The sequence below is a fragment of the Sebastes fasciatus genome, chromosome 10 (assembly GCF_043250625.1).
Source record: "Sebastes fasciatus isolate fSebFas1 chromosome 10, fSebFas1.pri, whole genome shotgun sequence".
Classification (NCBI taxonomy): domain Eukaryota; kingdom Metazoa; phylum Chordata; class Actinopteri; order Perciformes; family Sebastidae; genus Sebastes; species Sebastes fasciatus.
Window position 1 is genome coordinate 19,800,230 of NC_133804.1, and position 24,137 is coordinate 19,824,366.

A 24,137-nucleotide genomic window follows, 5' to 3' on the forward strand; every position below is an offset into this window, starting at 1 on the left:
TATTTATTTTTTCTCTATAATTTCACTTAAAACTGTTATGTTCATTTGGCACTCACGTTCTTAAAATGAGAAAATAGGCTTTACCATATAGACTATTCATTTATTAAATTACTGGAAAACATGATATATTGTGATATATATTGTTATCGAGATATGAAATGACCCATATCGGGATAGAAGATTTTGGCCATATCGCTCAGCCCTACTCCATGTGATGAGAAGATGCGAATTTCACACATGTGTAACTCTTACTCTTCTCCAAAAAGTGTTTCCTGTATTTACTACTGATAAAGAACAGATGTGTCTCTCTTTAGAAGCTGGAAGCTAAAATACAAAGGTCACAGCATGAAGAATCAACTTCTATAAAGGTCAAAGTACAACAGGTTCACTCCAAATATCAAATATGAACCTTCCCTTCAGAATTGATGTATGTCTGTATGTAGTTATAACTAAAATATGTGAATGGCTGCAAATTTGAAGTTAGTGATCCATCCATCCGTCCACTCACTAGCACAGCCTCCAAATGTTTATCTTCAGTTAGATGCTGACATCAAAGAGCAAATAGGGCCAGACTTTCTGTAGCCAACGGGCCTGGCTGCCTTTTCTACACGTCACTATAACTTACAGACTCTTGTTCAGTTGACCTTTAACAGTCAACAGCATTTTATGACAATTCAAGAGTCACAGTAATAAATTCTGTTTTCTCAGTAGCAACAGGAGCTGCATGAAAAATACTGAGAAAATACTGATGTTTTGTTTATTCAGTGTATTGAAAGACGATGCAAATATAGGTATACTCACAGGATTTATTGTGTAGAATGACTATCAGAGCAGCATTGACCTCTGCTGGTAGCACTGAGAAAATACAGGATAACAGACAGAAAAACATATATAATAACCTGATGGGTTAGCTCACAAAACATCAAAGATCTGTGCTTGATTCTGGTCTCACTAATCGGGTTTCCCCTTTGAAATTCATAGCACAAATATGATGTTTGCCAAAGTACCCACTGTTAATTAAAGTCTCTGAAACTCAGAGACGTATTTTAAAACAGCACAAATCATGTATATGGTTAAAAACAAATTACTAATTAATACAAACCTGAGTGAAGTCAATATGATTTCAGAGGAATCTGCACATGCTGGAGAAGAAAGGGGTCAGGACTAATGAAAAAAACAAAAAAAAACATTGTATTTCAGTTAAAGGGGTGAATTATGGAACACTTTTAAATAGTAAGGAACCTAAAATGTGTAGCACACAAATTTTGAAAAATAATTTAATGGACAATATAAAAATGTATAAGACATATAAGACTTATTAGCATTAATATGGTAGCGATAGTGTAAAATGTACTTTAGATAGGTTGTGTATCGTGAAAGGTTCTACTGATTTGTTGGCAGTAATTTAACATTTCTGTTTTTCTTTTATCCCAAATTTCTATTTCAACAATCATGTTGAAAATTAATCGGGTTGTTCTTCTTAGACATTACATTATAATTTAGCTCCCTGTTTCATAGTAGCTAGAGCCATTTATCTTGTGTGTTTCCTGTCAGTCTCTAGTACAAACTATGTATTAAAGCTAAAAATATCAGTAAATAATCTTAAAACACACACACATAGCTGAATGTGATTTGTTTGCTTCACAGAAATCTCAGGCAGAGTTTCCAGACCTCCTTTAAGCTCTGCTCACTTCCTCTAGCTGCAGGCTGATTAGACCAAATCCCTCTCATCACTTTGGTTTTCCTCTTCGTTCATCTCTGACTGTCTGTCACTTTCTGCTCTGCCTTGGCCCTAAATGTCTCCTCAGCTTCCTGTCATCTCTGAAAACCCTGTAAACATCCTGTCAAGCCATGCCAGGCTGTAAACAACCTGCATGATGTCACTTATCCTATCCATGCAGCCTGCCCTCGGGAGCCTGCCGGCATACAAATCCAACCTGCTTGGATGCAGAGCAGTGTGCAGTGTGGTGGTCTGGAGGGCAAATGGGCTGGCACCTGAGGGCAGCTATTAGCAAACAAAACCGTCTTTGGCAAACCACCGAAAATACAAATGAATTTCTTCTTTTCTTCAGCCAGAGAAACCCAAGGAAGCCTCCAGCTACCTGATATTAATTTAAATACAGCTCATGGCCTGTAATGCATCCCCATTGTCTGTTTTACCACCTCACACTATTTCATGAAGCAAAAATGTTGTAAAAAAAAAATTGAAATCTACTTAAAGGAACAGTGTGGAACATTTTGGGGGATCTATTGGCAGAAATGGAATATAATATTAATAAGTATGTTTTCTTTAGTGTATAATCACCTGAAAATAAGAATCGTTGTGTTTTTGTTGCTTTAGAATGACCCGTTTATATCTACATACAGAGCGGGTCATCTTCACAGAGTCCGCCATGTTTCTACAGTAGCCCAGAAGGGACAAATAGTACACTGTTAACTTTTCCTGCTTGGGCCAGAGTCGATAACGTTACTCGCTCCGGCGTTAACCCTCGTCACCCCACTGAGCCGCCGGGAAACAAGCGACAGGAAACCTCTGTTTTGATGATCTTGTCTTGAGGAGCTGCAGCATTTATTTCCGCACAAACTGCAACTTCCACTGAACATTCACTTGATATTCTCTGAGCTAAACTAACTCTGTCTTCTGCTCCACCAGCTCACTTGTTCACTCACACACATTCGCCGCCGCTCTCTCTCTTGCTTCACCACTCACTACTCACTCTATGCACTGGCTCTGCTATTCTCCAAATGACTTACGCAACACTTACAACAACTGGCTCTAGAGAGGGCCATTCACGTTTTTGCATCGGCCACTGTAGTTCTCCTACACGCTTGGCACACAGGAGGGGTTTCAATCTGCAACCTCACCAGCAGATGTCACTAAATTCTACACACTTCCTTTAAACGTTTTCCACATTTGTCCCCGGAGGTTCTTTGGTAATCAGAAACAAACTCTCTTAAGAGGAACAAAACAAAGAACTTAAAATGTGCTGACTCCTCTCAGTCTTCAAGGCACCCTTGTGTTGGGAATAAGAGGAATATGCAATCTTAATAATCATTCTCCTCCTTGTGTCTGTTTACCTGCTCGACTGGAAGAGCTCATTTACAAAAGGGAAGGAAAAAAAACTTTTGTTCATTGACAACAACTCCACTGTCCCACGTTTTAATGTGGCTCAATATCTGGGTATCAATGGTCCAGTGTGTAGGATCTGGTGGTATCTAGCGGTGAGGTGACCAACAACCAACTGAAGCCTCTCCCGTGTGCCAAGCATGTTGGAGAGCCACTGTGGTTGCTGCCAAAACATAAATGAGAGAGGACCTGCTCCCTATGTAGATATAAACGGCTCATTCTAAGGTAACAAAAACACAACGATTCTTATTATCAGGTGATTATAAACTAAAGAAAACATACTTATTAATATTGTATTCCATTTCTGCCAATAGATCCCCCTACATGTTACACACTGGTTCTTTAACTTCACTAATTATCATTTAAAACATCTTATTTAAATGTCAAAGCTGATATACATTTTGGACCAAATCTCTTTCCTTCCTATTTGTGAGTTTCTCAGACTGCCCAGCAGAGGGCGTCAGATTCCTCCTCCTTATTTTTCTCCATTACTGTAATCATTGTCAGGGCAGATCAGAACAAAAGTGAAGTTGAGTCTTAACCAAATGAAGCATTAAATATTCAGCGTCTCAAAGTGCTCGCTGATGAAGCAGCTCTTCCTCTGATGGTTGATGGCTGATGAATGATGACGGACACTGAGGTGGCCACGAGGACTCAGATCCGAAGTGTTCGTCATAAGTGCTTGATGAAACATTCAGCAGCTGCTCTTTTTTTGTCTCATTAGATATTCACTTCAGGTCCTCCTCTCTTTGAGTCGGGGGGACTTGGCTGCACTTTTGTATTCAGAGAAGAGAACGGTTGAAAGTAGGGTGGATGAGTAAAAGAGAACAAAGAGCAGGGGAGAAGAGTGTGGGTGTGTGTGCATGATGGTACTTTTTGCACATATGTGAGTAAGCACATGTGTATATCTTTGTGCACACAAGCTTTGATGTGCATAGTAGTGTGTGTGCTTTTCCCTCTCTGCACCTGTGTGTGCTGCTGCTTAGCTCCAAAATGCTGTCACATCATTTTGAATGCGCCATAGGGGACACAGTGGATGTTTAATACAAAATGTAATGCATAATAATTCATATGGAAGAGGCTCTCAGGGGAGGAGACACCATTCTCGCCCCCCGGCGCTGTAATCAATCCCTTAACTGCATACAATTAACACCTCCATCACTCTCATCTGCTGAGGGGGGGGGGGAGAGTCAATGGAGGTGTTTGTATTCAGGACACAGAAACCAATAAGACTTAGCTGCGGTTCACAAAAATGTAAATTGCATTTTCATTTGCACTTTTGAAAACTTACACCACTGGTGTGTCACATGTGTGCGTCCAGGAATAGTAGTGACAGGGCTGGAGTACAGTAGCACCCACAGGCAAGGTGATGCTGTCTGTTAAACATTTATGGCACAAAGGAAAACCCAGTAAATATTTCAAGCTAAGCTGAAAAATGAATGGTTCACAGCTTGGCCTTCTTACTGGTTTATCTTTCTGTGCAAGTTCATCTCAAGCTGACCGGGTTTTTAAAGAGCTCCGCGAAATGTGTCATCTGTGTATCGACCAGAGGGAGTGGGTTATACGGAGGCCGCAAAGTGGAGTTTTTCACATCTTGACAGGTGACATAAAGTACGTGGGCGGCGTGCAGCAGTGAATCTTCCTGAGAGATTTAATGTGGGACAGTAAAACAGCAGCCGTGGACAGGGCCTTGAGGAGAGAAATAGACTGTTGTCGAGAAAGCTCAAAACAGTGCAGACTCACCCATGCGGGTCTCTGTTCTTTCAAATCTAAGGCTGACATTGCTACCGGTGAGCAGTCTGTCAGGACTGGGCACCTTGTTTTGAATCAGTTTAGGTCAGCTCACCCAAATCATTGTGTGAAAAAGCAGATTTTCTCTCTCTTTTGTATGCAGCCACACACCGTTTTGGTTTAATTTATCCAGGTGTTGATACATCTGTCTCTGAGATTTCTGCCATGGTGAAGGTGAACGGCATTTCGTTGACGGTGCTTATTGAAAAATTGTATTCAACGAGGGGCTTAAGAGTTTACTGCCATGCCTGCAGCTCTGTGAGGCTGCACCTAGGCACAGCAGTGCTTTGCTGACATCAGCATGCTCACATGCTCATAATGACAATGATAACATGCTGATGGTTTGCAGGTATCATTTTTAGCATAATCACCATCTTAATTTAGCGTGTTAGCATTATAATTAGCACTAAAGTACGCCTAGTACAGCAAAAAAAATAATCAGCAACACATCTGCCTTTTACTCAAGATCATTTACAGACATCATTTGTCTGCTGAACATTTTCATTATTAATTAACCTGCCTGTTATTTTCTCTATTACTTGATTAAATGTTTGGTCACAAATATCTGAAAATAAAGAAAAATTGAATTTTTTTTTTTTTGCTCTGGGGCAGCAAAGACAAGCTGTAAAAAACACTGTCATATTATGTTAGAGCCACTTTTGTTTTTTGTTTGGGTAAATGGTCAAAATAATATGGCCACCCAGCGGTGACCTCTGTGGACTATAGAAAACTATAGGACTACAAATCCCACGGTGCTCCAGCCAATTCATAAAGTCAGGTGTGGGCAATTTGTGGTTGAAGATGCCGACAAGAGACAGTTCTCAACCGTTAATGTTTGCTGTTTAATGTAAAGACAATCAAAGTTTGCTTATCATTTTATTTGAGTTTTGCCTCTTTGATTTGATTTGATTTGGTTTTGATTGTTGTAAAAGCCTATTTTCTTTGTTGAATGTGTTTTGGAACAACCAGGTTTTATTTTCGATTAACCGCATGAGCCATTCAACATCAAGCCAGCCGGACAAACCAAACAAGTCGACCACCACCGTGAGTAAAGCAAGCCAAATAACTTGAAAGATAACATGTTGGAAATGTCTGCATGTACAAGACGTCTAAAGTGGCTTTTAGAAAGTAATTAGAAGAAGTCGCAACAAAATATTGCAAAATATAGTAGTAAGTATTAGGTGTGGTAAACTATCCCACATTATAGATTATCTTTCCACAGATCTTATTTTCTGCAATAATCCAAAATCCAATAGAAAATCCCATTATTTTTTTGTCGAGGTAACCAGGGCGATGCTAACTTCTGGGTTGGCCTACAAAAATATGTCATCACTGCACCACTAAATTGTGCGTCATACCCCATAGCTCCCATAGCTCCCATCGGTCCCATAGCTCCCATAGGGTGTCCCAGCCTTCATTTTTAATAGCCTTGGCCATAGTGGGATTTGTAATTTAGCGCCTCGGAGGTTAGCCGTGCAGCTTGAGTTGCCATGGTTACACTGATTGAAAGTGAGCCAGCTTTGTGTTACCGGAAAACCTGAGTAACAGTAAGCTTGATGGCTGGAAAACCCATCTCGCTTCTTGGTGGTCCAACAGTCACACCTTTTAGCTCGTTTAGGTCTCTAAATTGGTTTGTGAATCAAAATTGTTGAAGATTAATTTTCTTGGATTGGCTAACCAATTAACCAACTAATCATTTCAGCTCTATACCGAAGAAATAGTCCTAATAGCCCTGTTGATTTTTTTCATTTTCAATGTTTTAGCACCACAACAAAGCCATTCCATTCACCTCCATTGTACTGGTTTTACAGCAGGACTCTGAAAACGTGGATAAACAAAACCAAGACTAGCCGCATGACTTGACACTAATAGAAGTAATTTATTTTTTGTAATTTGGGTGAAATGATCCTTCAAGTGATGACGATATGTATCAGCATTTGTAGCACCATGTCATTCTAGAGACAAAATGGCTGTGTGTTAACTCACTCTCTGCACATTGTCCACGGTCAGGCCTCGTTGCACATCTCGGACACTAAGTTTGTAGTCTATGTGGCGGCTGATCTTAGCGGCATTACACCTCATTCTGTCTGTCAGGATGGTTGAGCTTGTCTCCTCCACTCCTCACTCCAGTAAATCAATCTGTTTGTTCTGATTACTCAGACGAGACCGAGCCCGTTTGAGCCAGTTAGTGGCCAGGTGCATTTCCCCCTCCTTGTTCAGTCCTCCATCTCTCCCTCTGTTCTGTCCTGCCAGCTTGTTTCTGTCATTTTCTACTCCCTCGCTCCCTCATTCCATCTACTCTCTCCCTCCTCACCTATCTCCCCTCCATCAACTTTGTCCTCCCAATTCTCTGCTCTAATTCGCTTCTCCCATTTCACTCCCTAACCTCCTGCCATCTATCTTACCTTCCAAATCCTCCACTCTCATCGTCTCTCTCTCTCTTCTCCTGCCTTCCTACGGTTATTACCCTCCTGTCTCATTTCCTTCTCTCACTCCCTTTTTCCTTCCCTCCCAATCCTCTCCTTGCATTGCCCCAATCTCCACTATTCTGTGTGGTCATCATGACAGTTTCCATCCAGCCTTCGTCTGATAAGACCGGGCAGCAACTGACCAGGCAATTTATTATTCACTTCCTGCTCTCCACATTTCCTCTTCTTGTCAACACCTTCTTTCTCTGCGGTCAAATGCTTTCTACCTTTCCTCCCTTCTTACTACGCTACTGTCTAACCCCATCCTTTTTTTTTCCAACTCTCCATCCATTCATCCAGGCAGCCTTCTCAATCTAGTAAAAGGTCCATTGTGTAATGGTTAATAAATGATGAGAGCGAGGTGGGCTGGCACTCAGAATGATCCACAGCTCCTCGGACAGGACTGTGCAGCAGCACAGACGATGTCAGGCTTAATGTCTTGGAAGAGTTTGGCGCTCAGCCTAATGTGATGAACCTGTTGCTGTTCAGTGTTATTGCACTGCGAGTGCAGGTCTGCAAAGCTATTTTGGTTTCCTTGTTTAAACCACTTACTGTAGACGTTAATGCCTCAATTACTTTGTCTGTGTGTGTGTGTTTAACAGCAGGATATCCTTGAAAATGATTACAGTAATTATTGGTGAAGATGTCTGGATATATGTGATAAACTAACCTAAGGTTCTTTTACTCGCATTGCTGGGAACACTTCATTTTACAGGTCCGCAAATTTCATGGTAATTAGATGATAATTAGCAAATAACCTATTTTAAATTTCTTTGGAATAACTGCTAAATTACCCCAATATTCACCTCAAAATGTATCAAAAATTACTTAATTATAAACATTATTTAATAATTATATTCCGCTATTTCCCAGTAGCTGGTAATTTATTCAATACATTTCCAGGAAAAGAATACAAATTTAATTGATAAGCTTTATTTCCAAATAGATGATAATAAGCAAATAACTTATTTGAAATTTCTTAAAAAAAGCTACCAGGTTACGTGTAATTTATTAATTATAGGTAAACAGAGAGTGATCAGTACATTTCCAGTTGCTAAGCTAACATAATCTTGAGTTTAGTCAGTTCGCAGCAGGACAGCTGAATATGTGAAAATGGGAAATTTGTCTACAGACAAAATTCCGCATATATGAAGAGAAAAAAAAAATCCTATAATAAATGAATGATGATTAAATATTTACCTGGGATTAAACAACAGAACAGCCCTTTCAAGGAAATCCCTTTGGAAATCAAACTTCAAAGAAAAAAAAACGGCACTGTTGTGGCCTCACTGTAGGAGTTATGACTCATGTCCATAGGGAGCAGAGGAGGAAGTTCTGATGGAGATCAGGGTGGTTGGATGGATTGTAGACGTTGTCTCTGTCTGACGGTCTCTGACTTTTAATGTGAATATCCTCCTTGATCTTTCTCGCCCCGTCCACTGACTCCTGGTCGATGATTTTGACCCCTTTCCAATTGATGTTGTGACCTCTTTTGTTCTGATGTTCACAGACCGCTGATGTCGTCTGTTTCCAATGCTCTTTCATTCCCAGGGTTACTTCTCGTTTCCACATAGCTCTGTGCACGTATACGAGTCGACCAGAATTTCATTCATTCCTATGGAAACCTGTAATCTTTGATGTGTTTGCGAAACTACTCCTTCTGTTTTTTGTTTAGTTCGTAATTTGCCTCGAGTACGTTGAAAAATGTGAACTTTTTTTGTCAGATTACTGACAGACCGTATGCACTGTGTGCATATTATCAAATTAATAATTGATTGATGAATGTAATATATATTAATATTAATAATATTTTTTTCCATGTGAAAAGTTCGATGGCATATTTAGCAGTTTTGTGAAATATTTTGTTTAAAGACGTATGAACCACAATGCATGAACTCTATATGTTACAGCTAGAATGCTACCAATGTTAACTAACATGCTGTCGAACATGTATGTACGAATGTGACTCGTCTCCACTGGAGGGCGAAAAACAGACAAAATTAAATTCTCTCCCATATCTGTGATGGTTTCAATCCATCCGTAAAGAGATGCATTTCCTTGCGTTGAACACTAGGGGCCTGTAATCCATTTACTCAGCCTGTTCTCATTCCCAGGGCGTTAAACACAGAGGCTTTGTCACGGCCCAACGGCGTTCGGTTCTGCCGCACACGGCACCCTTTAGCGCCAGTATGAATCGTACCGGGCGTTCCATTAACTATAATGTAAACCTATCCGCGGCAACAGTAAATGCTCCGAGAAAGTGCCACCGGGAGTGTGGTGACGTAGATTAAAGAGCGAAAAGACACACTAAAGGCGGACGTGAGGGGAGATGGAAGGGTCCAACTAACACAAGACTTTCATCCAGGAGACCGCTGTTTGTGTTCCGTGCGTCACGTTACAATCAGCTGTTCGCTCGTGTCCCATAACGTCCAGTTTAAGCCCAACTATGTTGTTCTTTCCTAAACCTAACTATAGTGGTTTTGTTGCCTAAACCTAAAGTAACGCCAAGGGTGACTATAGTGGTTCTGATGCAGAAAATAAAGCAACGCAAAAGGGTGTTACAAAGCGGTTGGGATGAGAACGTGTTGGTATACTATACGCATTTACGGACAGAAAACAAAACTGTGTGGAAACGAGGCGTTACCCGGGGTCCTTGCCATTTCACCGATATAGTGTCTACAACAGTGAATCTTTATGGTGTAAGCAGAGCTCCCACTTATAACCACTCAGAGTTCTGTATTTTGGTCAGCTCCATTCCCCAAGTTCAAAAATTAATGTCCTTCATCAAACAGTAGGTCGAAAGTTTTTGCTTTTAGACAACTTTGCAGAGACGGAAGACAACAGCCTGCTCTTTTAGCTTTTCCACTGTGTTTTTTTTTGGTTTATCCAGAGGATTTCCAACGTGTTTGAGGCTTTCTCTCCACTAGTCGTGTACGTAACCCCTCCACTGAAGTTAAACATCATCACTACAGCAAATCACGCTCCCTTATCTTGTGTGCTCAGCCGAGCTTTCAGCATTTAATCAGCGTGTCTGCGTGTCGCCGCTGTTGTGTGTATTTAAGAAAACCTGTTTCTCTCTGTTGATATATTGCCACTCTTACTCGTGGGTGTTTGTATGTGTGCGTCTGTGCTGAAATGTGTTTGTTATTGTTTGATTTTGATTAGAGGCTGCCTCTATCTGCAGAGCTAGAGAAGGAGAAAGAGGAGGTGTGTCGGGGCTCTTGCATACCCCAAAAATGTCTCTTACCATTACCCTGATGTGCTCCTTTTTCTCACTTTCTTTGTCTATCTTCTCGTCTTAGATTTCTTCCTCTCCTTCACTCTCTCTTGTTGTTACTCTGCATTGATCCTCAGCGTGCAGCCACTAGCTTTTAATGAATGCCACGGCCTAATGGCTTTATCATTGGCCTTGATGGCCTCAGCTCAGCCACGGCGATGGCTTGGCCGTAAATTGTTTTCCTAACTAAAGCCACGTGAGGAATCTCAATAGGGGGCTGCAGTCGATGCCGTCGGTGCAGGGTGTTACATGGAAGGCAGCGAGGTGTTAAGCGTGACTGACAGGGGAGTACATGTGTGAGGTGGACTGTCTTTGTGGTGGACCGGCGTCATTCCCCTGCTCGTATTGTCATTGGAGAGGGTGTGCGTGGCCTCGTTGTGTATCTGCGTGATGGATTCATCAGCAGACATCGAGAGACAAAACATGTCTGGTGCAGCGTAGCGTGACATATGCGAGGCGGTGTTTCTGCAAATGTAGCGGTGTCAGATGTACAGGGCTTTGTACGTGAACCACCCGCTAGCGGAATAATTACTCACACACACACACACACACACACACACACACACACACACATATGCAGACACACATGCAGACACACACCACCTGTCAGACTGGTGCATGTAGAGATAAAGCAGCAAATACACTCCCCACAGTCAGACCGTTTGCCTGCTGAATAGCAAAGCGGGATGGATCAGTCTAGCCCTCCCTTATCTCCCCTCACCTCTTGCACTCTTCATCCCTCTCTATCTCTCTTTTTCACCCCCCACCCCCACCTTCCCTCCCACCCTCCCCCGCCCATTTGTGAATCCTCCTAATTTGTCTCTGTCTCTTCCTCCTCTTCTCCTTCCCTTTTCTGCTCTTCCTCCTCGTAATTTTCTCATTCCTTCCCTCTCTCCCTTGAGTCTTGTCCTACCCCCCCTCATCCCCCCTTTCCCTCTCCTCTCTGTCTCTGTCTTTTCCTGTGCAACAGTGTGCAATCCCTCTTTCCCCACCAGACAGACAAAGAGAGCGACTGAGACGAATAGTAGGGGAAGAGGGAGCGGGGAGAAGCAGAGACAGAGAGAGAGGCAGATACATAAAGAGACTCAGAGGAATTGATGGAATGACAGTTTGGTGGCGGGGGACACACAGAGAGAGAGAGAGAGAGAGAGAGAGAGACACAGAGGAAGAGAGAGAAACGAAGAGGAGGGAGGGTCTGCATGGTAAAGAGAGAGAGATAGAGAGGATGTAAATAGGCAGCTTCGGTGACAGCGTAGACAAAGGTAGCTTCAGAGTGCGCCCGCTATTTCATTCACACACTCTCTCTCTCTCACACACACAGACACACGTACTCTCTCTCTCTCTCTCTCTCTCTCTCTCTTTCTCACCCACTCACTCAGTCACTCACAGACACTCGCACACACCCTGGAGCAGAAGCAGCAGAGCAGCGTGGGTGTAAGGCAGCATGAGAAGTGATATCTGTACTTACTTCTACACATACAGCTGGCTGATGGACTAACTTGATTACAACACACATACACCTACTATACGCACACTCACTAGCACACCTTGATTGTAAGCAGGCACGCACACACACGCACGCACACGCACTTACGCACTTGAGCACGCACGCACGCACACACACACACACACACACACACACGCACACACACACACACACACACACACACACACACACACACACACACACACACACACACACAAGCACACACAACCTGTCTGTAGCCAGAAGTCAACATGGGTCTTGTGGTGGGAACCTTTTCCATGCAACAAGGCAAGCAGGTGAATTACCTCAAAGGTAAGAATTTTTTTTTTTTTTTTAAATGATCAAATTTCTGGATGTGTGTGTGTGTATGTGTGTGTGTGTGTTCACATGCATGGGGCTGTCATATGAGAGGAGCACCTGTCATGTCGCGTGTTTGTGCCTTAGTGACGGAGTCATGTTTGCTCTCAGAGTCATGAATATTGCACAAGAAGTGCATTATGGGAATGAGCTGGACGTACTGTGTACTGAGCAGCGATGTAAAGTTGGCAATTATGATGCAATCGTCAGGCCATCTGTCCTGTGGATTTAGGGATATACGTGTGTGTGTGTGTGTGTGTGTGTGTGTGTGTGTGTGTGTGTGTCCTTGTATGTGTGCAGCCGTGCCATTGGGTATGTCTATAAAAGGTGATGGTATTCACCCCTGTCCAACCCCTCTCCAACTCAACCTGCTTCCTGTCTGCCCTGTCACTGTCAGGAGGCACTGACACTTAACGCATGCTAATGCATGTGTGTGGTCATAGATATAAATAAGTGTGTGCAGCTTTGTCCATAAAAATATTTATGCACAAAACTCCCTCTTGAAATGTAGGAGTGTGCAAGGGGGGGGGGGCATACATTTTGTGTATGTTGTGTGGTGGCTGTGGCAGCGGTGTGTGTGTGTGTGTGTGTGTGTGTGTGCACAGTAAATCAGTGTGGTGTAATCCGTCAGCCTTTGGCCGTGGTCTGTCCCGCGTCTGTTGACCTCAAACCTGATGGTTATCACCAGCAGACACAGAGCTGCATCCCACAGACTGAAGAGACCGAAAACAGGAGTCAGATCATGTTTCACCGCCACTGCCACATGCAGATATCCCCAATGGTATCATGTAAAACAGGCTGTGTGTTAAATATGCTGTGACAAAAACTGTGGAGGCGATGTAAGTGATGTAAATTATGGGCTGTGAATCTCTCACAGCTGTCTGTATTTTCTGCGTTATACCTGTCAAACAATACAGTCAGACCACGCATAGTAATGGAAATAGCTTTAAAAACACTTCAGAGACCCTGTAAATGGTTGTGAAATACAGGCACATATAGCTTCCTGCGTGGGTTGTTTATTTAAATTCCTGACCTGCGCCTCATCTCATTGCATGGCAACAGCTCTCAGCGGATACTTCAGATCTGTGCTGAGCAGATACTTGAGGCACATCTTCAAGGTGAAGCCTAAAATATGAAACCTATAGAGAGATTACTGAGACAACAGAGAAAACGTGGCAGCTCTGTTGTCCTCTAACCCATTTATTATTATTACAAAGCAACGGATATGTATTTTTAGCCCACTTTACGCGGGAAAAGCTCTCCTCTAGTTAGGGTAACCTCTAAATACGCTTTGAAGTTTGTTTTTTTTAGGATATGAGGAAGAGGCCATTATGAGTAAAAGTGGGAGTGAAAAATTGAGAAAAGTTGAGGAGAGGAGGCGAGGCTGCCTCCTCAGGGGGCTGCAGTGTGAGTGTTAGTGAATGTGTGTGTGTGTGTTTCACCATCTGCTGCTGTGTTATAAAAAGTGTCCTAATGAAAGCAGGGCAGGATTCATTTTGCATGGAAGGTTGGCCCATCCTTGATCACCACCCAATGCGAGGCAACGGCCAGCTGAGAAAAAAGTTAACTTGCTGAAATTGCAGAACTTTTCAGGTTAAAAAAAACAACATATAGAAAATACAGTCTACTATAATACAGTCTACTATAATACAGACCTTTTGCCAGGCAGAGGCGTGATAATCTCATGAATCTGATGACTTCAGATGTGACCAGACAAAATCAAAAAGACTTGCATTGTGACGTGACTTCAGTTGGGCTTTACCCTTACCAATCCTGACTCGGAGTGAGTCGATATCCTCCCGGTACGCAAAGAAAAAAAATTTACAACAAATGACAAGGGAATATCACTATGGGATGATACACATTGTATTAAGAACCTGATCTCATGGGAGGCAAAGAGCACGACATTTTAAGGACATCCACGATGATGCATGTCACGATGATGCATTTTAGACTTTTTGCATGTCATTTAACCCCACATTGTTACCGTGAAATGTTCTTGGTTATGTTTAGGCAACAAAACTATGGTAACGGACGCAGTTTAGGCAACAAAACCACTTAGTTATGTTCAGGAAAAACATCACTTTTGGGCTTAAAATAGCTACCTAGACTAAGTAAAATACATACGGAAGTAAGTACGGAAAACACGTCTAACGTAACTTCAAAATGACTCAACAACACTTTGGGACGTGAACACCAGTCTTCTTGAAAGTCCTGTGTTTGTTGGACCCATCCACCTCTACATCACTAGCTCTGAGCGTAGCATATATCACGCGGATGGGTTTGCATTGCAGTCAGTACAGACTACATGGTGTACACATGACATGCCAAAAGCAACAAAGGCGTTGTTATTGCATACAAAATGACTTACAAATTACCGTGTCATTCATACAGCATTTGGTGAGTCCGGGCTGGTATTAAAGCTATGACAAGGGGTCCTTAGTAGACAATGCTTTATTCTAAGGGGGCACAGGTCAAAAATGTTGAGAACGTTTGTTTCAGAATGATGGTATGCAGCGTAGACCTTGGATTTCATCCTCTGGCCACGGCCGTACGCAGGGTTTTAGAAATACCGAGGTCCAAATCCTGACAAGCTCAGGTTTTGGATGTCGATATTTCTAAAATGGGGTATTTCAGTCATGCTGATGTGTAAATATAAACATTTTAAGACGTTTGGACTGCAAAAATTGGATAATAATAGCTTTTAAAACCATGTCAGTGGGCAGTAGCATAAATGATCTGTCAAGCAGTAATATACGAGAATCTGGTTAAATGGTGCAACGGATGATCCACACTACAATCTGGAAATACAGACGAGGTTAAAATGATCACGAAACATCTGAAAATTGACAATGTTTAATATGAGAGGAATAGCAGTACCCATGGAGAGGGTAGTGTTTTGTCAGGTTTTTATTTAGACTGACTGAAATGACATGAATTAGCCTACATGAATGTTGATTTGTTGACAATACACCATCACATGTATTGTTACACAATAATTATATTACAGGAGGTGTTTTTGTTGTTGTTAAATTTAGCCTATAGGTTCCACTGTAATTACCCAAGAACATGTCTGTGGTAATGACATTGTTTGAATTGGATGAGGTCAGTTTTTGTTTGCTTTGAACAGCACAGGCACATCATGCTAATTATATCCTGGGCACAGTGGGTCTTTCTTTTTCTCTCCGTCTCCTCATCTTGTGCCGTATCTCTTCCTTTCCCGAAGCCGTGCTTTGATTATGGAGTCTTTTCATTTTCATCTGTCTCAGTGAAGAATGTAAACACAGCGTCAATTGATATTTATGCAAATGTTACCGGCCTTTGCTGGATAATCTTGCAGTGAAAATAAAAATATACAGCGGTACCTTATTTTAACATGAATTTCAACACAAACTAAATTAAAAGAAAAGGTTTATCAGTCTATCATTGGACGGATGGAATTAACGTTAGCTGGCTAGTTAATTCACTCAGGTGAAACTAACTAGCATCATGATGGATGGCCACTGTTTCACATAGCACGACTGCACAGGAGTCAGGGGATGAATGGTATTGAACTACGGGCAGTCCACCAGTAAAACTCTCTAGTTACCTGTATCACGCTTCTCATGGATTCAGCTGCCTGTCCAGCTTCCTCAAGTTGTTGACATAATCAAAGAACCACAGTGTTGAGTAAAGTCTTTGTAGTAACGACAAGATCATCCACTTCATCACCCATTCAGGCGGCTACCTCCGGGTCTGAAAAGTGAAGCCAATGTGGAAGTGCCTCAAACTTGCATTCTTTCTAATAGCCAGCAGAGGGCGACTCCTCTGGTTGCAAAAAGAAGTCTGATTGTATAGAAGTCTATGAGAAAATGACCCTACTTCTCACCTGATTTATTACCTCAGTAAACATTGTAAACCAGCCCAGTTGCACAGCAGTTCATTAAATAGTCACAAAATTTAATGTATTGATTTGTGTACATAGACACGGATTTTCTTTTTCCCCCCGAAATGATCAGCATGAAATCAATTCGTATGTAATCCATGAAGTATAAAGAGCGGTGAACGCTGCATAGGGAGGAGGTCGTGTTGGATGGATGGGTAAAAAAACACCGGAATTTCACCCAGGAGATTAGCGTTTGTGTCCCGTGTGAAACCAGAAGTCAGCGTTGATTTATTTGTCACATGATTTCAGTATTATAGTTACGGCACTTCTGGAGTTATTTTAACCCAGACCATGATCTTTTCCTAAATCCAACTAAGTAGTTTTGTTGCCTGAGCCTAACCAATTCGATCTTTTCCTAAAGTTAACGAAGTAGTTTTATTTTGAAAAGACTGGAGCAGAAATTGACTCGTGCATCCCATGTTGCTGGACATTTGTAGGAAAACGCACAAAAAATACATTGTTGAAAGTCGTGTTGAGCATCACGAAAAAAGAGAAATTTGTGTTTATATGCACAAATCAAATAGATTCAATTTTGTGACTATTTCACGAACTGCCGTGAGACTGTGTTGTATAAACATGAGTTTATGGTCTCAATCACTAGTTTCAAGTCTTCTTCAATACAGCATGATGTTCATTTAGTAAATGATGGTCCCATTTAGAGTCAAATAGACCATAAAGCAGGGGATGCTTTAGGACGTGGCTACCTTGTGATTGACAGATAGACTTTAACCCTTTCACAGTGTGTTTTCAGTTCATGAATGTTAATAGTAACATTTTGATCGCCTAAAAATGTTGTATTCAGCATTCGATTGTACTTAGCTCCACCCTCTCGTGATATATATATCTCGTTCTCTGGTTGCAAAAAAATAAAACGGCCAAAATGCCAAAACTCAAGGCTTCAAAACGGCAGTCCACAAACCAATGGGTGATGTCACGTTGACTATATCCACTTCTGCCCCCACCCACCCACCCACAAGCCAAGACAGTGATCAGATGAGCAAATCTTTGCTGCACCAATGTAAAGTTGTTTTAGGGCAATTATTTCATGACTTTTATTTTATGCACCTCGTAAAGAATACTGAGGTCTGGACCTCAGTGACCTCAAGTGGCTCTGGAGGTAGAGCAGGTTGGCTCTTAATGGCAAAGTTGTTGATTCAAAGTATCCTTGAGCAAGACACTAAATCTCAGTTGCTCTCCATATCCAGGCCGGTGCCATGCATGGTGAATGCTAAGCACTCTGTAGTGCTTTAGTATAAAAGCTATAAACAAATGCCGTCCCTTTACAGTCCTATTCAGAGCCTTTTTATAGTGATGAATTGACTGAAATTAATTCAAGAGAGTTGCTCTACAAACTGAAGCAGTTGTTTTTGTTTTTACTAAATGAAGCCAAACCGATGCCGTGGCCTACATAAAGTCATAGCTTTCCCACTAGAGAGGCTAGAGGCAGAGAGATTAGTCAGTGTCTGGACCAGCTCCTATAAGGCCATGGGTTGGTGTTAAGGAATTCATCTATATGTATCTGAAAAGAAATACATCCACTGTCACTGTGCACAAACTACTCAGCTCCTATGAAATATGTCCCAGCGTGTATGTTATAAACTACAAAACCTGCACCTTGCCGACACATTCATCTCGCTGTCTGTTCGCTCCATTTGTTTTTGCCTCTGCTTTCATTTCTCTGCACTCTCTCGCTCTGTCAAGTGAATTTTCACCCTCTCTCTCTTTGTCTTGCTCGCTCTCACCTCATTTCACCTCCTCATTTTGTCTTTTATGTGTTCCTCCCTTCAAGTTCTTCTCTTCGGGTTCCCGAGCCTCTCTCTTCTTGATCTATGGCTATTCGTCTGCCTTTGCGGTTTATCTCAGGCTATTCTGTCTCTCCATCTGTCTCGTTCGCTCTCTCGAACCCTCACATCTCTTTGTGTTCTATGTTTTTGCCCAGAAGATAGCCTTGTCCAACTCTAAGATCACTCCAACTGCTTTCATGTAGAGTTTTAGTTTGGGGGGCCGGCAGAATATATGTAAATATATGTGGGTTTGTGCATGAGTGAGTGTCTGCGGGTCTTCTCTGTTTGGTTTAATGTTTCCGTCTGCTGCACGGCTAAAGAGCTGAGAGGAGAAGGAGCCCTGTTTCTTTAATAGGCTTTGCAGTTTCCACCCTTCTCTCTCAACCCTGCACATCAAAAGAAGTGCACCAAAAGGGCCAATTAGGACAGCAAAAGAGCTTTATTAGGCACATGGCAACATGAAAACGGGTTTCTGGCTAATCCCATGCCCGAAGCATGTGTGTGTGTGTTAGTGCGTAATGATGGAATTGTGATATTATAACCTCATATCTCATATTTCTTTGCGGATTTTCACAGCAAGCATCCGCTTCCATTTTTTTTAAAAATCTGCCCGTCATTTGAGATCCTCTGTCAGTGTTTGATCTTTCAGTGTTGCAAATTAAACCCACGTTGGAGCATTTCATTAAATAATAAATCAATATACTGTATAAATAAAGATACTTAATTTGCATAATATTTGCAGGCAAAATTCTCTGCTCACTTCTTCAAAGATAAACAACATTTTCCGTGCAATTTATCTCCGTAGACAGCTCAGCCCTGTGCTTGCCTACGGGCCTTTGTAACGCTGGAGCCAATGAGAGAAATTCAGATGATGAATATAGATAGCTACTTAGCTCTGACTATATGGTCAGGCCTGTATGCACAGTTATGACAGCAGTGACGCACATCACTTGAACTAAATTAATGTGACAGCTGTAAAGGGACTCATATAGAGGAAACTGTAGATGTTGCCAAAGTAGCATTTTACACCACACGCTCTACGATGAACTGAAATCTCAGTGAGTTTGAATTCAAATCAATAATGTTCTCTTTTCAGCAGGTACTGGATATTAAGAGTAAGCAAGCTGTTCATTGAGCATATACTGTAGTTGGTGCAGCCCGTTTGCAGGAAAAGTTGTGTGAATGACAGGATAATGAGCAAGGCATTTAGCGTGCAATGACAACGCCTTTCTTGCTTTTGGCGTGCCATTTGTACGCCATGTATTCTGTACTGACTGCAGTGTCAACGTATCCGTATAAATATGCTACGGTAAGAGTTTGTGACGCAGAATAAAAAGTGAGAAAACCAACTGCGGACATTACCTTATTTTTGTTGCATGGCATACAAATGTAATGTCGTGCTATTTATACGCCTTCCCGTGTGACCGGGTTGAGTTAGTATAGTTCTAGTTATCCATTGAGTAAAACAAAAGAGGCAGTGCAACATAAGACAAAAAACACAGTTTTGCTTCACATTGTTATGTTGTTTTTGTCTAAATTTCATATTTTAATTTTATTTATTTAGCTTACATTCCCATGCCAACCTGTACAGTATCCGTGTGATACAAACACGAGGGGGAGGAGGTTATGCAAACAAAACAAATTAGTCATCTACATGTTCATTACACTAATTAAACCCTACAGGAGCGGTTTCATGCCTAAAAAAAAATCTATTTTTTAACTTTTAAATGGGGCAGCAGAGGAACAGAAAATAACTAATCCTCTATTGTCACACATTGTTTTTGTTTTTGTTTTTTAAATTCTTAACGAACAAACTATTACTGAGGGGACCACGTTTCACAGCTGGTTCTCATTCCCAGGACTTCAAATACAGACGCTTTGTCACGGCCGTCTGTGTGTGATGACACCGCACAAGGCACCTTTTCGCGGCGGCAGGAGATGCACTGGGCTTTCCATTAACTACAATGTAAACACTCTGGAAAAGTGCTTTGGTGACACACAGGGCGGTCGGGAGGGGAGGTGGATGGGTCCAACAAATACAAGATTTTCATCCAGGAGACTGCTGTTCATGTCCCGTGCGTTACGTTTCACTTTCACTTTACAATCAGCTGATGGTAAAAATGCAGTAAATTTTAAGCCCAACCATGTTGTTTTTTTCCTAAACCTAAGCAAGTGTTTTTGTTTAATTCACAACATTAAGCATGTGTTTACTGCGATGATGATAAGATGAGAACATGTTGTGTAAACTGATTAACTGAATGTCTTTTGGACCGATGGTCGGATAAAACAACCTATTTTAACCTAGGAAATTATAATGGTGATTGTCCATTAGTGAAAAATGGGCACAATAAAACTAAATTAATAAATACAATTGAAAATGTACAAAAAGATTAAATAATGACAAACAACAGTGAGAAGTGACAAGTTGGGATGAGAACGTGTTGCGCGTCGCCAAGTAAATCTACACCTCTGAGTTTGGTTTGTGACCTCTGAGAAATAAATATCTGTTGAAGGAAGGACAGAAGAAAGATGAACAGCTTCAATTATCCGCTAGATAAAAAAAACTTAAGTGAATGGGTGAGAAAAAACAAGCAGGGTAATTTATCATCACTGACATTCAGTGTCTAGTGTCAGTGTGTTTGCTTCACTGCGCCGCTGTTTGTGTTACAGAACAATATGACACCGGAAGTAACACAGTAGACGGAAAATAATATGTGTGTGTGTGATGTTGCTGTAAATAATGTATGATGCATCCCTGTGTCCCTATAAGCATCAGGTCAGTGACTCATGGTTCACAGTTATGTCATACGCTTGGTAGATATCATATTCATCTCTACATGTGTTAAAACAAAGCAACAAAGAAAACTAAGTTTGCAAGTTTGCAATTTGACACTGTTTTACAGTTGTTGCTAGACAATTAATTGTGTGATTATTCTTGTCTGGGTGTTAATTTTCCCTAAAACATGATGTGTGACAATTGAAAGGCCATGCAGAAATTCCTTGTTTGATTTTGTCATTATTTAGTCTTATTGCACATTTACGATTTCATTTGTTACTTTAGTTTCGGTCCAAAAAACATTCAATTGGCTATCATATTTGGCAAGAAAAGCTTCAAATCCTCACATCTGAGAAGCTGGAACCAGTGAAACGTTTGGCACTTTGGCTTAAAAATGTTTGAAACCATTTATCAATTATGTAAATATTCAACAATTAATGTTCTGTCGCTTGACTAATGGATTAACAGACTAATTGTTTCAACTCTACTGGACTGTATATTTAAGCCATAGCTCACGACAGGCCTTTGTATGTTGTGATTATATCGCAGCTAAAATGCGTTGTTCGGCCTGACGGAAAACATTATAAAACGGTCATCAAGTATTCAATATGTTACAGACACATTCCAATTTCAATAGTTTTTTATTAATAAATAATAATGTTCACAATCAAATAGGCCGTCTCGCCTGCACATACTGAGGTGATTGCTAGAACGGTGGTTGCTATAGACCGTACAACAACAGGCTAGCGTTATATTGATTTCATTATTTGGCCATTTATGACTTTGATAACTCTTTTATAGTAGGCTTGCCCTTTCTTGTTAGCTGGAGGTTGTTTGGCGTGGTGAGGATGTTGCTCCACTTTCTCCGGTCTTTGAGTTTCGGTTGCCAATCCATTTTCGGCCATAATCTCTCTTGTGTCAAGACCCGCATCAGATAGTTTCTGAATCGTATCGCTGTGGAGGCCATATGTAGACCTATTTCTGCTGTGTTCCTGCTTGATGCTTATTCTGGGAAACATTGTTGTGGACCCTCCTCTTTACGTAGCGCCGCATGTCGTTTAGCAGATGGTTCTTTTTCTGGAGATGGGCACAGCTTGATCCATTCCCCCGTAGACGTTAACCTTAAATGTTTCCACGTTGTAGCGTGCTAACTTTACTTTGTAGCTGTAACCTCTTCCGTGTTGGAAGTGGAAGTGATTCCCCCGTGACCCCGTCGCTAAGCAACCGTGAGTCTAATGTTTTTTTCTCAGACGCGGAGTGAAGTTGCAAAGGTTAGACGCGTCATAGCAGTGGTATGTGGGTATTATATCACGTCTATGAACCAATCAGATTGCTTGATTTGAGCTGAAACTACCCGATGCTGTTGGAACTCAGCCTCTTCAGTGACTGAATGCCACTCTGAGTTCTTTCTGTTGCTCTTTCAATCCTGCAGGAAAAACCTCTTTCAACAACCTATTGAATCAGGCAGAGTGTTTTCCTGCTGCTCCCTCCCTCTGCCAGTATGTGTGTGTGTGTTTACTAACTAAGGCATCACGTCCAATGTCAAACTAGTTAGCTATGAGACTAACGGCGGAGCAGAAACCACATTGAAGAGGAAGACGACTCTATCTCCTTCGCCCAATCTTTCTCTCCCTGCGTCTCTTTAGTTTCTCCAATCGATTCCCTCTTTAATCACTCTCCATCTCCCACTCAAACTTTATCTCCTGCTTTCTCCACATTTTTTCCCCTCTCTACACACCCATCACTATTTCTCACTCTCTCCATTTATCCATGTCCCTACTTAGCCCCTCTTTTTCTCTCCCCCTCTCTCTCCCTAGATGATGACAGATCAATAGCTGAGTTTCTTTAATTATTCCCTTTTTCATAATGTGATGGGAGCCGGCAAGAAGCTCAGCGTGAATCCACTAATAAAGACACAGGCAGAGTGAGAAGTCATTTGGACAGCAGTAGATATTAGTATTGATTTTCCTAATAGACATGTTCTTCCCTGTCCAAAGCCACGCTGCCCCCCCCCCCCCCCTATGAGTTATTGCCAAAGCCTGGTGTGCCGACAAGACAGCGTCACACAGCTACATAATAGATTCATAATCTATAACTGGTAGGATGACGCTTTTAGGAGCTGAAGGGTGAGGTTGTGTGTTACAGGCCTGCAGGTCAGCACTGAGGTTGGTCTGATTGAGCTAAATTTGAAGTGCTGAGCTGATTTTCTTTTCGTTTAATCTTAATAAGGATCTTTGGCGTTTCTCTCACGCTTGCTTTTTTCCCCTCATTCTTTTTGTTCTTCCATCCCCTTCTCCGCATGTCCCACTCGCCGCGCTCTCCTCTGCCTTTTCTTTCTTGCGACGCCACTCGCCCACTCTCCTGGCTCTTGTTACCCACTTCTTTCTCTTTCCTTCGCTCTCTGCATCACACTCTCTAATCTCCAGCTGGAAGCTTTCCTGGTGTGTTTCCTCCTTATCCTTTTTTCATCTCTCATTGCCAAATATGTTTCCATCTCTGCCTTCGCTGCTTTTTTTCCCCTTCTTCCTCCTGATGTGCTGCCGTCCTACTACCTCTTCCTACACCTTGCTGTTTGCTCCTCTCTTCTGTCTCTTATCCTCTCTTTCCTCAAAAGTGTGACAGGGGTCTTGTAAAACAGTCTGCAGCCATTTCCTCGCATGCCTGCGGGGAAACACCAGGCAATTTCGGCAGCGATGTTGCACACACAAACACAAAAACCAACACACACTTTTCTCTCCAACCTCTGGCTCTTTCTCTCTGCTCTACAGACAAACTTTGAAATGCTCACTAGAAAGAGAAACATTTCTGTCAGTGTGTGGAAACGGGCCTGTCAGAGACCAGAGGGAGATAGAGAGGGATGGGGATTTGAGATTGGAACAAGCCGGGAACAGTGTTGGAAACGACAAGAACATCAGGCTGATACGTTCACAGAAATTTATAGGGAGAGATGGGCAGATAGAGGTGTATCGGTGTAGGCCGCATGCCTGGAGACAAATATATAGATAAGAGAGATGGATAGATATGGTTTAAGGCTAAAAATGAAGTGCAGATTGGGAGAAATGACTTTAATAGCCTGTATACAGGCGGTGACTTATATAGCAGAGCAAGCAGAGAGGAAGCGCTGTGTGTGTGTGTTGCAGGAAATG

The 24,137-nt window shown here is 41.8% G+C and overlaps 1 protein-coding gene across 2 annotated transcripts in view; it reads left to right on the top strand.

The window, feature by feature from the left end:
* kcnip1a (Kv channel interacting protein 1 a) overlaps positions 1 to 24,137 on the top strand; it is a 48,937-nt gene that overhangs the window by 3,213 nt on the left and 21,587 nt on the right. The window contains exon 1 of one of the 2 annotated variants that reach the window (XM_074648819.1): positions 11,684 to 12,461. The exons of the other annotated variant lie outside the window; for it this stretch is intronic. Within the exon in view, the coding sequence (XP_074504920.1) occupies positions 12,401 to 12,461 (61 nt within the window). The 5' untranslated portion in view covers positions 11,684 to 12,400. Of the gene's footprint in view, positions 1 to 11,683; positions 12,462 to 24,137 lie in introns of those variants that run through there. 2 annotated transcript variants of the gene reach the window in all.